General features: G+C 42.2%; 1 protein-coding gene across 1 annotated transcript; it reads right to left on the minus strand.

The window, feature by feature from the left end:
- Positions 1–1,102: 1,102 nt before the first annotated feature.
- Positions 1,103–13,808, minus strand: AURKAIP1 (aurora kinase A interacting protein 1). The gene is made up of 4 exons (XM_073602957.1): positions 13,694–13,808; positions 10,838–10,917; positions 8,986–9,422; positions 1,103–1,274 (listed from the first exon to the last, which is right to left on the minus strand). The coding sequence occupies exons 2-4, from the start codon at positions 10,887–10,889 to the stop codon at positions 1,173–1,175; spliced, it is 591 nt and encodes a 196-aa protein (XP_073459058.1). The 5' UTR covers positions 10,890–10,917; positions 13,694–13,808; the 3' UTR covers positions 1,103–1,172.
- Positions 13,809–15,417: the final 1,609 nt, after the last annotated feature.

Genomic DNA, 15,417 nt, shown 5'->3' on the forward strand with positions numbered 1-15,417 from the left:
CGTGAATGGGGCATCACATCTTTATAAAGCCTCTAAAGAAACTTGTGCTAGCAGAAACATGGAGGCTGCCACTGATGACTCCACCTCCTGAAAATGCTAGTTGTCTGGCTGTCATGCTGATCCAATGGTTTCATCAATGCTTTCAGTCACTGACCTGCCACAGGCATTCAAATCAGGAGTTCTCGCTTCACCTCTGGGATGCTAATTTTTCAGATAAGCAACTCAAAATGTACTGAAGTCAGAGGATCAACATTACTGCAAGTCAACTGGCATTTTTAAGAGAAGGTCAACAACAGCAGCCCCCAGGTTTATCTACACACTGGTGTGGAATACCAGGCAAAGCTGAAATTCATGCATTGCTCTTTTGCTTGGCATAGAAATGTATTTACCAGTACAGTTTTCTGGGTCAGCTTTTTGCTCACTGAACAGAGGCGATGATTCATTGTCCATTGAGGAGGCAAGGACAGGTGACACGGAAAGCTGAATTCCTTAACCAAAAAGACCCCCGTCTGGCTATGCAATATGGGAAATGGGGTTTAAATCAAAAGACTTGCTCCACACAGTAACACATCTTTGGCAGGTAAATGCCCATTCATGTCTTTCATCTGAGTATTTAGCTGCTTGCTTGGAGTTTCACGTTAAATGGAAATTCTATGTAAACTCAAGTGTTTTCATATTTTACCTAGAAAGCCTCTTTAATAGAGACAAAACAAAAGCTGAACTGGAAGTACTAGCGAGACCACATTTTCATTTGCCTCTCTTCTAATATGTGATTAATAGCCTGAAACTGCTGTTATACCAAATTGTATATGACCATCCAGAACCAAAACAGGTCTGAGGTTTGTGGTGTATATTGGAAATGTCCTGCAGAGCTTAAATAGTACAATGAGCATGCTCTGTGCCAGTAAACAGACTGACACACCCATGACCACCCAACCATATTTAAACCTACATCTTACTGACATGTAGAAAGGTGAATATTGAAGGATTTCAACAAATGAAATAGAAAAAGCCATTATAACTGTGGTTTAATTATGTTTTGGCTCTGTTGAGACCGGTATTTTATGAACTGTAGGTGACAAATAAAATTGCATAAAACAAATTAGAATTTAGTAAATGTTGAATTTATTATAATACAATAAACACTAAAATGTAACATCCACATTCTCTGTTCATAAATTCTTTATAAAAATATTCGGTGTTACCCAGCCTGGAGGTGCTTTTCTCAAGCCTGCCTTCCTCCAGATACGCACTAAATCTTTTTCAAAATTTTTCTGTATGAAGAAAAAAAAAAAATACAAAATTAATAAAATCTTATATAAAATTACAGAATGACAGCAGTGAATTACATCTTTATCACCCAGTGATATGTCTAGTCATGGAAAACAATTATACAGTGCTGTGAAAAAGTATTTGCCCCTTCCTGGATTTTTTTTTTTTTTTTGCATATTTGTCACACTTAAATGATTCAGACAAATTTTAAGAATACAAACCTAAGGTAAAAAAAAAAAAAAAAAAAAAAAGAAAGTAGTTTCTAAATGAATTAATTTATTAAGGGAAAAAAGCTGACCAAACCTGCCTGGCCCCATTTACTGCTAGACCGGTTGAATCAAGAAAGTCACCTTAATAAAAGCTGTCTGACCAAAGTGAAGCACGCTAAAAAAGAGCTCAAAAGCAGCACATCATGCTGCCATCTAAAGATATTCAAGAACAGATGAGAAACAGAAGTAATTGACATTAACAAAAATTCATTGACTGACACATATCAGTCTGGAAAGGGTTACAATGCCATTTCTAAGGCTTTGGGACTCCAGCAAACCACAGTGAGAGCCATTATCCACAAATGGAAAAAACTTGGAACAGTGGTGACCCTTCCCAAGAGTGTTCGGCCTACCAAAATTACTCCAAGAGCAAAACGACGACTCATCCAGGAGGTCATAAAAGAACCCAGAACAACATCTAAAAAGAACTGCATTCCTTACTTGCCTCAGTTAAGGTCAGTGTTCATGATTCAACAATAAGAAAAACTGGGCAAATATGGCTTCCATGGGGGATTTCCAAGGCAAAATCCACTGCTGACCAAAATGAACACAAAAGGCTTGCCTCACATTTGCCAAAAAACGATTATCCCCAATACATTTGGGCAAATATTCTGTGGACTGATGAAACAAAAGTTGACCCTGGAAGGTGTGCGTCCCGTTACATCTGGCGTAAAATGAACACATTATTTAAAAAATAAATCCTTTTATTTTATTTTTCAATCTCTCACCTGGTTGGTGTGCTTTTTCTGTAGCTATGGACATTTTCGGGTATATGACAAATAGAAATATTGACCTAGGGGGTATTTTCTGCCAAGAACAGGTCACTAATGCACAGGATATGCATAGCCTTATGAAACAACTTAAACATACCCTGAGCGGGTGCTCTTAAATTACACATTTAGCACAATTTTTTACATTAGATACCCCAATAGAGGTAGCGCCACTTACCCCTATATTTTTTTAAATAATTCTCTATACCATTAGCCACCCTCTAGAAGGGTTGTCTAAGGGGAGGCTGCACACCTAAGTCCGTGAGCGCGGAAATCCTTTTATTTTATTGTAAAATGAACACAGCATTTCATAAAAAGATCATACCAACAGTCAAACATGATGGTGTTAGTGTGATGGTCTGGTCCTGCTTTGCAGCTTCGGGACCTGGGTGACTTGCCATAATTGATGGAACAATAAATTCTGCGCTCTACCAGAAAATTCTGAAAGAGGATGTCCGGCCATCAGCTCCTGACCTCAAGTCCAAGCGCACTCGGGTTATGCAGCAGGACAATGATCTGAAACACATCAGCAAATGCACCTCTGAATGGCCCAAAAACAACAAACACATGGAAGACACCAACGATCCCATTTGATTTGGTAAAAAATAAGTTGACATGGATCATGGTAAACGAATGCCTCTCTGCGATCTTACAGGAAAAATGGACCCTATTTGAGAAGATATGGGAACCCTGGGTAAAAGGGTGACCCTTGTCTGACCCCCTGTGAGACATCAGGGTGTAACCAATCAATCTTAGGGAGTGCACTCCCCTCTTTGAAATTCCTTTCTTATTACTTCTACTCCTTTCCTTTTTCTTCTGGAATGGTCTGTGGTCACCCCCACCCGGGGGACCAAGAAATGTATAATAATACGATACCGGATGTGCAGGCCAGAAGAAAATAATTCACTTTTCTGCAAAGACCACGTTGTATAATTATACTAAGCTATGGCAAACAGTTTACGCCAAAATGTCTAAAATGTTTTGCAACTTTCAATAAAAATAATTGAAAAAAAAAACCCCACAACAAACAAACGAAAATTGGCCTAGTCAAAGTCTGGACTTAAATTCAATTGAGATGCTGTATCATGACCTTAAACAGGATGTTCATGCTCAAAAACCCTCCAATGTGGCTGAATTAAAACAATTCTGCAAAGAAGAGTGGGCCAAAATTCCTCCACAGTAATGTGGGAGACTTACTGCCAGCCATCGCAAAAGCTCGATGGCAGTTGTTGCCTCCAAGGGTGGCACAACCAGTTATTAGGTTTAGAAGGCAATTACTTTTTTCACATGGGGCCAGACGGGTTTGGACAGCTATTTGCCTAAAAAAATGGAATCAAATACTTTTTCGCAGCACTGTAGGTGGATCACAGATAACCAAGTCTTGTAGAAAACCAGTTTTATATTATACTGAACATTACAATTTAGGGAGGAACTGAACTAAAAAAAAAATAAAGATTTTCTGTATTGTAGGCATTGTTTAAAAATGGTAATTGTGCCTAAGCTAGACCCTGAACAAAATCTTTTTGTCTTGAGTTCCTCCTGAAAAGTAGCAGTGAACTTCCTGAGGTGTGAGTGTGTCTAGATGCCCCTGTACCTACAGCCTCATAGCTGTAAATTTACAATGTGAGTTCCAAGGTACTGCTGCCCTTGGCTGCTAGTCTCAGGAGATTTGGCCAAAGATTTGGTGATATAACTAGTGTGCTGTTCACAGTTTGCCTTGCTGAAGGCTCTGAAATAAGGCCTTGACCTACCAAGATGGCTGCCTCCACACAGAGACCGTGCAGAACAAGCCTTGGTAATTTAGTAACGTGGAAAGATCAGCTGCTAGGGGGCCACAGGCAATACTGGCAACTAGTCCTTTGCCCCTTTACCTGCTAGGTTTCGGCACACTTTCAGTTCCTCTTCAGTATTAGTATTCACAGGCCTTTAGGTTTAACTTCTGAACAGCATCTGTAAAACTTTTTTTTTTTTTTTTTTTTTTAAGGATCTGTAAGGCAGTCTTTGAATTGGATAGCATGCAGTGCTCACAAAAGCCCCATACACACTATCAGATTTTCTGGTGAGTTTTTCCTTCAGAGATTTACCAAAACCATGTAGTGCAAGGGCCTGCCTAATTGCATACACATTGAAATTCCTAAGGTTTGTTCTCATATTATATGGTTTTGGTAAATCTGAAGGAATAAACTCAGCAGAAAATCTGATAGTGTGTATGGGGCTTTACGTTACTTGTTTTCCTATGCATCCTGTTTTTAACACATTTTAACTATCAATGATTTACACGATTTCTGGCCTCTGATCTTATGTATAACTGTCTGAATTCTATCCAACGAGATTTCAAACTGGGGCATTCCTTTTGTGTTCCTGCAATTCTATTCTATAACTGAAGAAAAGATAAAAAAAAAAAAAAACTAAAAGAATTTCACAGCAAATTCCAGATTTTTTTTGTAGAAGCTTAAAGGATATCTTTTTTAGGTTTTAGAGTGCTAAATGAATAAAACTTTTGACTTTTTTATGTCCGTCTCTTTGGGAAATTTTTTTTCACTTCCTGACTCCAGACACAGGAAGTGAGAAAAGTTCTCTCTCTAAGGAATGGAAATCTCTCTTGGACAGTTGTCACTGCAGCAAGTGTTCCTGCTATTCCTGTTTCAGTGACAAATTAAAATGTTAGATTTTCCCTCACTTTCCATCCTGGTGACTATGGTCATCTCCACAATGGGGACAGAGCCAAAAACCTTGCAGAAGTTCTAACTCTTCCCCTTACTTTAACTAAAACAAAAAAATGATTTTGTTAGCCTTTAGGATCAGCCTTAAGTGTGTTTAAAGCCGGCTTCCATTACAGGGATATCGCCAGCATCTTTATAATAAAGAACTCCTGTTACCTGGTAATCCAGTTACACTCACCTTATAATCAAGTATGATATTCTGGTTCTGCACTTTTTAAAATGTTTTCATAGACTAAAGCGGAAAACTATGAATGGCGTTTTCATGTTCACAATGTGGCTGTAAATTTTTTTTTCTACACTACATGGCCAAAAGTGTGTGAACACCTCTCCAAATTATTCAGGTTTTTACAGCAAAATGTACGGTTAATGTTACAGCATATGAGGAGATTTTAGACAACCGTGCCCTGTGCACAAAGCCAGTTCCATAAAAACATGGTTTGATGAGTTTACTGTGGAGGAAGTGGAGTGGCTTGCACAGAGACCTGAAACCTATTGAACACCTTTGGAATAAATAGGAACACCGGGTATGCGTCAGAGCTTCTAATCTGACTTCAGTATCTGACACAAATGCTCTTTTGGCTGAATGAGTTCAAACTCCCACAGACACACTCCAAAATTCAGTTGGAACAACTTCCCTGTAGAGCGAAGGTTGGTATAGCCACAAAAGGAGGTCAACGACACGTAGATGCCCGTGGTTTTTGTAACAACAAGCTCTAGGTGTGATAGTCGGGTGTTCATAGACTTTTATCCATATGCTACATTTCTGCAGTGCATACATATTATATATATATATATATATATATATATATATATATATATATATATATATACACACACACACACACACACACATAGAAACCTTGGTTAACATGGTTTACAAGCCTTTTGAAAGACAAGCGTTTATTTATTTATTTTTTTTAATGTAAAAAAAAAAAAAAGAATTACACTCACAATGTGAAGGAGTCTGCTGCTCATCCATGTAAAGCTGCTGTGTATATGTACAGTGAAGCAGCAGTGAAGCAGCTGGTGTACAGCATACAGTACAGCTTTGTATGTGGCCAGAGATTTGCGGGCGATGGTGGCTCCCAGCGCTTCCAGGAGACACTCAGACACTCCTAGCAGGAGCGGGCGTACCCGGAAGTGATGTCAACAGTTCCCGAGTTCTCTAGGAAGCGCTGTGAGATGAACCTCTGGCCACATACAGAGCAATGTACACCAGCAGCTTTACTGAACATACAGTACTGTATACAGAGCGACTTTAAATAGATGAGCACCAACCTCTGGCCACATACAGAGCTGTGTACACCAGTGGCTTTACTCTACATACTGTATACATAGGTGAGCACCAGACTCCTTATTGTCACTGTGCAATAAGGGGTCTCACTCGTGGAATGGTGTCAAACTTTTACCCTCAAAAAATCTCCATAGGCGACGTTTAAAAAATTCTACATGTTGCATGTTTTGCGTTACAGGGGAGGTCTAGGGCTAGAATTATTGCTCTCGCTCTAACAATCGCGGTGCTACCTCACATGTGTGGTTTGAACACCGTTTTCATATGCGGGCGCTACTCACGTAAAAAAAAATTCTTTTTATTTTTCTTATTTATTTTACTTAATTTTATTTATTTTTACACTGTTTAAAAAAAAATTGTGTCACTTTTATTCCTATTACAAGGAAAGTAAACATCCCTTGTAATAGAAAAAAGCATGACAGGTCCTCTTAAATATGAGATTTGGGGTCAAAAAGTCCTCAGATCTCATATTTGGACTTAAATGCAAGAAAAGAAAAAAAAAAAGTAATTTGAAAAAAGGACATTGAAAAAAATGTGCCTTTAAGACGTATGGGCGGAAGTGACGTTTCAACGTCGCTTGCGCCCTGCAGTGTCATGGAGACGGATGGGGGTCATCTTCCCCTCACTCGTCTCCATGCACAGCTGGGGAAAGGATGCGATCGCCTCCGCCGCTGCCGACAGCTCCAGTAAGAGGCGAAGGGCACTGGATCGTGGCAGGAGCCCCTCTCCTGCCACCGATAAAAGTGATCTCGCGGCGAATCCGCCGCAGAGACCACTTTTATCTTGTAGCCGACCGCCGCCCGAAAACAGGGATACCGGGGTTATGGCAGCCCCCAAAGTAGGGACGTATATGTACATGCGGCGGTCGGCAAGTGGTTAACTATAAAACTTTAAACTTTATATATTAACTATATTACAGCACAATTTTTTTTTAAGGTTATTATCCGATCAAAATAATAATGGGCCAACTAATCGATTATGAAAATAATCGTTAGTTGCAGCCCTAGAGATTGCCCTGGACTTTTTACCTTCTGTCCCACAGTCATAACAGGAAGTGAGAGGAAATCCCTTCAAAATGAGGAAATCCCTGGTTGTCAATAGAGGTGCACCAAAATTTTGGTCCGCCGAAACATATCGGCCGAAAATTGTGTTTTTTTCATTCGTTCAAAAGAAAAAAAAGGTGCCGACAATGGCACCGAAAAGGGGGCGCCCTGGGTGCCACACATCACATGGATATCATCCTGGCACGGCCCAGTCCTCCCCTCTCTGTCATGCAGAGCGGAGATCTCCCTCACAGGCCACTGTAACAAAGGCCCGCCTCCTGTGATAGGCGGCACACTGATCCAATTCCGGGAAATTGAATCAGTGTGACATCTATCATAGGTGGGAATTTGCTACTGCGGCCATTGAAATCCAGCTCCGTGACACAGCAGGAGATCGCCACTGTGTGATTCGGCACTTGCGAGGCTGCATCAGATGGGCACTGACGAGGCTGCATTAATCTCCAGTAACATGTCTGCAGTCTCTGACCATCTCCTGTACCACGTCTGCTAGAGGCTCACCGAATGGAAAATTTGCTAATACTATTAGCAATGTGTTTAAGTAAGATATTGCAGACATGATAGAAGAGATGTTAGAGACTTTGGACATGATAAAAGACGTTTTTTCTTGAGTATTTCTTGCACTAAAGATGCCAATAATGGCAAACAATAAATTCATATTATGTAAATAGATGATATTAATTAAAAAGTCAAATATAATACAATTACATATAAAAATATAAATATTTTTTAAAAACTGTCATTTTCAGTTTTCGGCTAAGTGCATCCTGCATTTTCGGTTTTGGTTCCAGCACCAAAATTTCTATTCAGGGCATCTCTAGTTGTCACCAGGCCCACCAAAATGAGTGCCCCCATTGGAAGATTTCCACTCTATTCCTGTTCTGGTAAGAACCCAACAGGATTCAAGAGGGTGAATCTCTTCAACTGAGGCACAGACAGCAATAAAAACTTGAGAGGTATTCTAATCCCTCTCCACTCTCCTAAAACTTAAAAAAGTTTTTCCTTTAGTTATATTTTAAAAGGTTACAGAACAAAATTAAATTTAATTTAGATCATTGTATTCTACAAATATAAACATGTAAAGTCATATTTTTTTTTTAAAAGAAAGGATGTTCTTTTTCTGATCTATCATGGCTTCTGTTGATCTCTAAAGGGTGTGACATGTCTTCGGACATTTGCATCTCGGTTCCAAGGTATTTCGATTGCAATACTCCTCCACCCTCAATGCAGGATTCAACATTTTGAAAAAAGGCGTTTATATAAAAATAGCATTCCAGAAGTTTAACGCATCCCACATTCTGAATTCCACTTTAGAGAAACCTACTTACATTTGTAGCAGCCGTCTAAGACTAATAAAAGAAATCTAAATCAATAAATAAAGCCATCTTTTGCTGCAGGAATTTTATACATTATCAAACCAAGTATAGTTTACCCGCCAGGTGTCCGTAGCTACACCAGGCAGTAGTGACACCACGGATACTGTGTGACTATATCACCTACTAAATCTAAAACTACAACTACCTTTCTTCATTTTCACTTGAATTTTTACTCTGTGCCCTATCATGGAAGCTAATCGGGCTGAAGACTCGTGTTCCTCACCTGTTTCTTTACAGTGCGCCTATGAAGGACCTTCTGTCGCACAAACTTCACACGCTTCTGCAGCTTCTTGTATTTATGTTTGTTCATCTTTCGCCTTCGGATCTTAAGGATGTTTTTGCATTGAACTACATCCCTGTGTCCACTTTCCTCCCCCGTGTAAACAGTGTCCTGTGAAGTAGGACAATCGTAGATCTTTATATGGTCTTCAAGCTCCTCCTGGGTATTGGAGGCCTCGGGTTTAGGCAACGTGTAGCGAGAGGAAATTAGGCTCTCCAATGAAGTGATAGACAGCATTCGAGGAACAAGAACTTCATCCAGCTCAGGTTCCAGGCTGTACCAGACAGGAGGGGATGTGTGCTGTTTCTGTGGCTGCCGTGTGCTGTAAGAAGCGAAAAAGCTCTTCTGACTTGTACTGAGGCACCGTGGCGTTATATATCCTAGAACACAGAGAAGGGTTACCAAAGTCTGCAATGTACAAGGCTTGTTCAAACCATCTAAAATCACTTATATGAAAATTTTGATCTTTCTAAAAAAAATTCTTCCATTCATTTTATTGCTATTACAAAGAAAACAAAAGCATACCACAATAATTAAAGTGTATCTAAACCCAAATGTAATATATTGCACTGCAGCTTACCAGACCTTGATGTGGTGGCTGCATTTGTTTTCTTCTTTCAGGCATTTTCCCTTTATACTCACCTGGTGATCCTGGAAATAACACACTTCCTGTCCCTTTGTGGATACGCTTACTCCTCCACTGTACCTATGGAGGCAGCCATGGTTTTCTTTTGCCACCCAGGCTGGACTTCAAACAAGTCCAGTTAAATCTGACTAACTACTGCTAGCTATATCAATTTTGTTTTCTGTGTTAGTCAAGGTATCTATTTCTGTGACAACGGGCAATGTCACAATTTTAATCTTGCCACTGGAGAGTTCACGCCTGTGGCAGGATTACTATGAAGGCCATGGCAGAGAGAAGAAACCTGCTTGCAAGTTTCACTCTCTTACTGTCTGCATCAATGAGGTGTCGCCTTTTTACTGGCAACTTATGCTTCGCAGCGTTTTCAGCCGTGAGGGAATGGCGCTACTCTGATCAAACTGGCGAAGGAGCAACACATACAGGAAGGCGATAGATCTTTCTGTACGTTTTAGTGATTCTGTTGCTGACAACTTCTCATCAGTGACAACAACACAAGTTTGAGGTTGGTTTTACAGTTCCAAAACGGCAAACAAAAATATGACATTTACCACAAGACAAACTTCTGTACTGGTAAGAAAGAAAAAGACAAGTAATTAGGGGTGCGCTGATACCAGTTTTTTCTCAAGTACTCGCCAATACCAATTACCGATACCTATTTTTAGTGTCATGTGAAACATTATTGAATGAGCTAATATACTAATCTAGAACTAAATCAAGTTTATGTGGTTTATTAAATTGTATAATGCGTTTTGAACTGCATTTGAGTCGCATGACATGTGACCCAAACTGGCTTTCTATTACATATGTGCGGGCCAGCCACAGTGCAATTTTAAAAAAAGAGTCAGTTATGATTTTCAGTCTGGTTCAGGTAGGACTTACAAAATAATTCACACCTAAACCGCATATGAACCACTAAATGAAATTGCAAGGGACTCTTTTAACAAAGCACTCTACAACCAGCCCCGCTCATATGTGAACCCATTTTAAAGTACTCGTGCAAATGCTTAGTATCGGCGCCGATACTAGTATCGGTGCAATGCTACAAATAACAAAGTATTTGCAAAGCAGATTATATCAGTGTCCTGTCTTTCAACACCAAACTTGTCAGAACGTTACAGACGGGCAAAAGGCTGGAAGGCTTGATCCAATCACCTGCTAGTCTTGTGGCTCTACTCAAGTGGGGCATCAGTCTTGTGAGCCACATCTTCACATAGAAGGTCAGGGGACTCCAGCTGGAAAACAAATTGATTCAAAATACATTATAATACAAACCACACCGAGGATTACCAGTAAACCCTTTTAAATTAGAAACTGTACTCGGGTCCTTAAAACAAAAAACAATGCAGGGAAAAAAAAACTGTGCAATATAACTTTGTAAACCGCTGGATTCACATTTCCACATCACAATAAAGTATGAATTTACATTGGAATTGCACCACATCGTGGTAATAAGATAAGTTGTTGTTGTGTGTTGCATTAGAAAAAAGGAGCCATGTACCATTTTAGGTTAGTTAGGAGAATGCGTAGGCATCACATTCACTTTAAAAAAGTTGCTGTAAAGCAGTAGTAAAGTCTTCTTGTTAAAAAGAAGAAAATGGACCCCCCTGCAGGTTTTAATCCTAATGTACATTATGAGACTTACCTACAGACAGAGCAGAGCCCTCCAGCGCTTTTTTCCCCCATTTTGGATAGAGTAAAGCCCCTTTCACACTTGTGCGACTTGAAGCAATGCCTGTGTAATCTTGAGGTCTATGGACCTCAAGTTGCATCAAAGTCAGACCAAAGTATTGCAGGGACTGACTTGAAGTCGCACAGATATAAACGGTACTCATTGGAAATCATGGGTTACCACTTGTCATGCGACTCTGCAGTCCCAAGTTGCACAAGTGTGAAAGGGACCTTAGGGAGGGTTTTTTTATTTATTTTTAATCTGTGTCCCATAGGGATAATGGGACACAAACAGACAAAACAGAAGTGGAAGGAAATGAAATCCCTGGTTGTCACTGGAAATAGTATCCCCATTGAAAGATTTCCCCTCTATTTCTGTTCTGGCGATAACCCAAAATTGGGATTTTGTTTAATTTTTCACTCTCGGCAATAATGGTATACAGAACAGCGAGGGTGAATCTCCCTAATGAGGACTAGAGATGGGCTCGGGCGTGTTTGAAATCCCACGTGCCCGATCCCGCCAGGAAGCCAACACTGCACACCGCTAATCACAGGCAGTGAGACGTTCCCCGGTTTGCAGCTGCACAGATCGAAAAATGTCTCACTGCCTATGATTAGCAGTGTGCAGTGTCGGCTTCCTGGCGGGATCAGGCACGTGGGATTTCAAACACGCCCGAGCCCATCTCTAATGGGGACAGACAGTTGAAAACCTGACAGGGGTTCTAATCCCTCTCCACTCCATTTAAAAACAAAAAAGAAAGTTTTGCCTTTAGTTATACTTTACCATACTACATGGATGAAAACTGGCCCCTTATCTTTCCAAATGACAGGTGTACTTTAAGTCCAAATATTGCCATGTCATATAAACATTCAAATGTGAATGTGCCCATAACAGCATGCAGAGTATCACAGCAATGGAGGAATGGTGATAGGAGAAGCATGCTGTGCTTCCATGGGGTGACAGGCTGACATGACAGCTCTCCCTCATTGACAGCTCTCCCTCCCTGACAGCTCTCCCTCCCTGACAGCACTCCCTCCCTGACAGCACTCCCTCACTGACAGGACAGCACTCCCTCACTGACAGCTCTCCCTCACTGACAGCACTCCCTCACTGACAGCTCTCCCTCACTGACAGCTCTCCCTCACTGACAGCTCTCCCTCACTGACAGGACAGCACTCCCTCACTGACAGCTCTCCCTCACTGACAGGACAGCTCTCCCTCACTGACAGCTCTCCCTCACTGACAGCTCTCCCTCACTGACAGGACAGCTCTCCCTCACTGACAGCTCTCCCTCACTGACAGGACAGCTCTCCCTCACTGACAGCTCTCCCTCACTGACAGCTCTCCCTCACTGACAGCTCTCCCTCACTGACAGCTCTCCCTCACTGACAGCTCTCCCTCACTGACAGCTCTCCCTCACTGACAGCTCTCCCTCACTGACAGCTCTCCCTCACTGACAGCTCTCCCTCACTGACAGCTCTCCCTCACTGACAGCTCCCCCTCACTGACAGCTCCCCCTCACTGACAGCTCCCCCTCACTGACAGCTCCCCCTCACTGACAGCTCCCCCTCACTGACAGCTCTCCCTCACTGACAGCTCTCCCTCACTGACAGCTCTCCCTCACTGACAGCTCTCCCTCACTGACAGCACTCCCTCACTGACAGCTCTCCCTCACTGACAGCTCTCCCTCACTGACAGCACTCCCTCACTGACAGCTCTCCCTCACTGACAGCTCTCCCTCACTGAAAGCTCTCCCTCACTGACAGACAGCACTCCCTCACTGAAAGCTCTCCCTCACTGAAAGCTCTCCCTCACTGAAAGCTCTCCCTCACTGAAAGCTCTCCCTCACTGAAAGCACTCCCTCACTGACAGGACAGCACTCCCTCACCGACAGGACAGCACTCCCTCACCGACAGCTCTCCCTCACCGACAGCACTCCCTCACCGACAGCACTCCCTCACCGACAGCACTCCCTCACCGACAGCACTCCCTCACCGACAGCACTCCCTCACCGACAGCACTCCCTCACCGACAGCACTCCCTCACCGACAGCACTCCCTCACCGACAGCACTCCCTCACCGACAGCACTCCCTCACCGACAGCACTCCCTCACCGACAGCACTCCCTCACCGACAGCACTCCCTCACCGACAGCACTCCCTCACCGACAGCACTCCCTCACCGACAGCACTCCCTCACCGACAGCTCTCCCTCACCGACAGCTCTCCCTCACCGACAGCTCTCCCTCACCGACAGCTCTCCCTCACCGACAGCTCTCCCTCATACACAGCTCACAGGCCGGGCTCCTATCAGTCCTCCTCCACATACACATTACATACCTGACCTCAGTGCCAGAACCACCTTCTCCCACACTCAGCTTCCTGCTATATGCACACAGTATCCGGTCCCTTCACTAATTCTTCCCCTAGTCACCGGCGTACAAAGGTTCCGTACAGACAGAGCTCCCTCTGGTGTCCAAAAGGGGAATCGCAGCCAGAGAACTAAATGGGCTTATGTGTGATTAGAGTGTAATAGGATGCATAGCTCACAACTGTCCCTGATTTTGAGGGACTGTCCCTGATTTGGAAATAAAAGTCCCTCTTTCTTCTTCATTTGTCTTTCATTTTAGTCTGATCTATATTTTTGCATATAAAATGCACTATTAATCTATCACAAAGTGTTTCCCAGTGCAAAACCTTTCATCTAATTTCTAAAGGTCTGCATTTGTAAATTCCAAAAGCCAATATAAAGGAATAGTAGTGGTAAAGAAATCACTTGTGGGTTTAACCAATCATTTAAAAAAAAAAAAAATCTCCTTTAAGAGGGGGTGTGTCTGAATCCTACATACTTTTGTTAGAGTGGTTGTAAAGCCTTTTTTTTTTATTTATACCTACAGGCAAGCTTATAATAAAGGCTTGTGTACAACGTAAACGTGCATCATTTAGAAGATATTTATTTTAGCAGCGCCGGTGAAGTTGTTGGCACATGTGCACTGCGCTCTCAATGCATACCTCCCAACTTTCTGAGATGGGAATGAGGGACACCTATCAGCAAAAGCATGCAGGCATAGGACACACACCCTGCCACGCCCCCTTAAAGGAGAATTGTACAAAAAAACAAGATTGGCTAAACCCCAAGTGCTTTTTTTTACCACTACTATTCCTTTATATTGGCTTTTGAAATGGACAAATACAGCAATTTAGAAATCAGATGAAAGGTTTAGTGCTGGAAAACACTTTTTGATAGATAAAAAACGGAAAATTGTATACTCACCTTTCCGTAATTTTCCTTTCCTGTCGCATCTTCATGGCAGCATACACCTGATAGGACCACATGACTATAAGTTGCAGAAAGGGCCCCCGCCCCAGTATTCTCTGTATATATACACATCACCTCAGAAGGGTGGGCGATTGTATGCTGCCATGAAGATGCGATAGGAAAGGAAAATTACAGAAAGGTGAGTATACAATTTTCCATTTTCCTGTCGCATCATGGCAGCATACACTTTGGGGAATAACTCACAACTGGGTGGGAATGCAAATTAAGTTTATTAACAAAGAATAGAAGAGTTGGCCTGGAAAACGGTTCTTCTGAAATCCACTGTTTATAAGCGAGCGGAATCCACCTTATAATGAGATATATAGGTGTTCCTGGAAGACCAGGTGGCCGCTCTGCAAATGGTTTCCGCCGAGACTCTACAGTAGGCCGCCCAGAAAGTTGCCACTGCCCTGGTGGAATGTGCCTTTAAGCCCTCAGGTATCTGCCGGTTACTTAGCGAATAAGACTTCGGAATGGCTTTTATTAGCCATGACGCAATGGTGCGTGAAGATGCTGCCTGACCTCTCTTGAATCCATGCGGGATAATTAAAAGGCTCTCCTTTTTCTGATGGATCTGGTTGCCGAGAGGTACTCCAAGATGTTGCCCTTGACGTCTAATGGATGAGGGTTACCCTGATCCGTGACAAGTGCTGGGAGATTAATCTCTTGGTTGAAATGGAAGGATGAGGATACTTTGGGGATGAAGCGATCTGAAGGCCTCAGGACTAATCTGTTTGGGTAAACG

The sequence above is a fragment of the Aquarana catesbeiana genome, linkage group LG10 (assembly GCF_042186555.1).
Source record: "Aquarana catesbeiana isolate 2022-GZ linkage group LG10, ASM4218655v1, whole genome shotgun sequence".
Taxonomy (NCBI): Eukaryota; Metazoa; Chordata; class Amphibia; order Anura; family Ranidae; genus Aquarana; species Aquarana catesbeiana.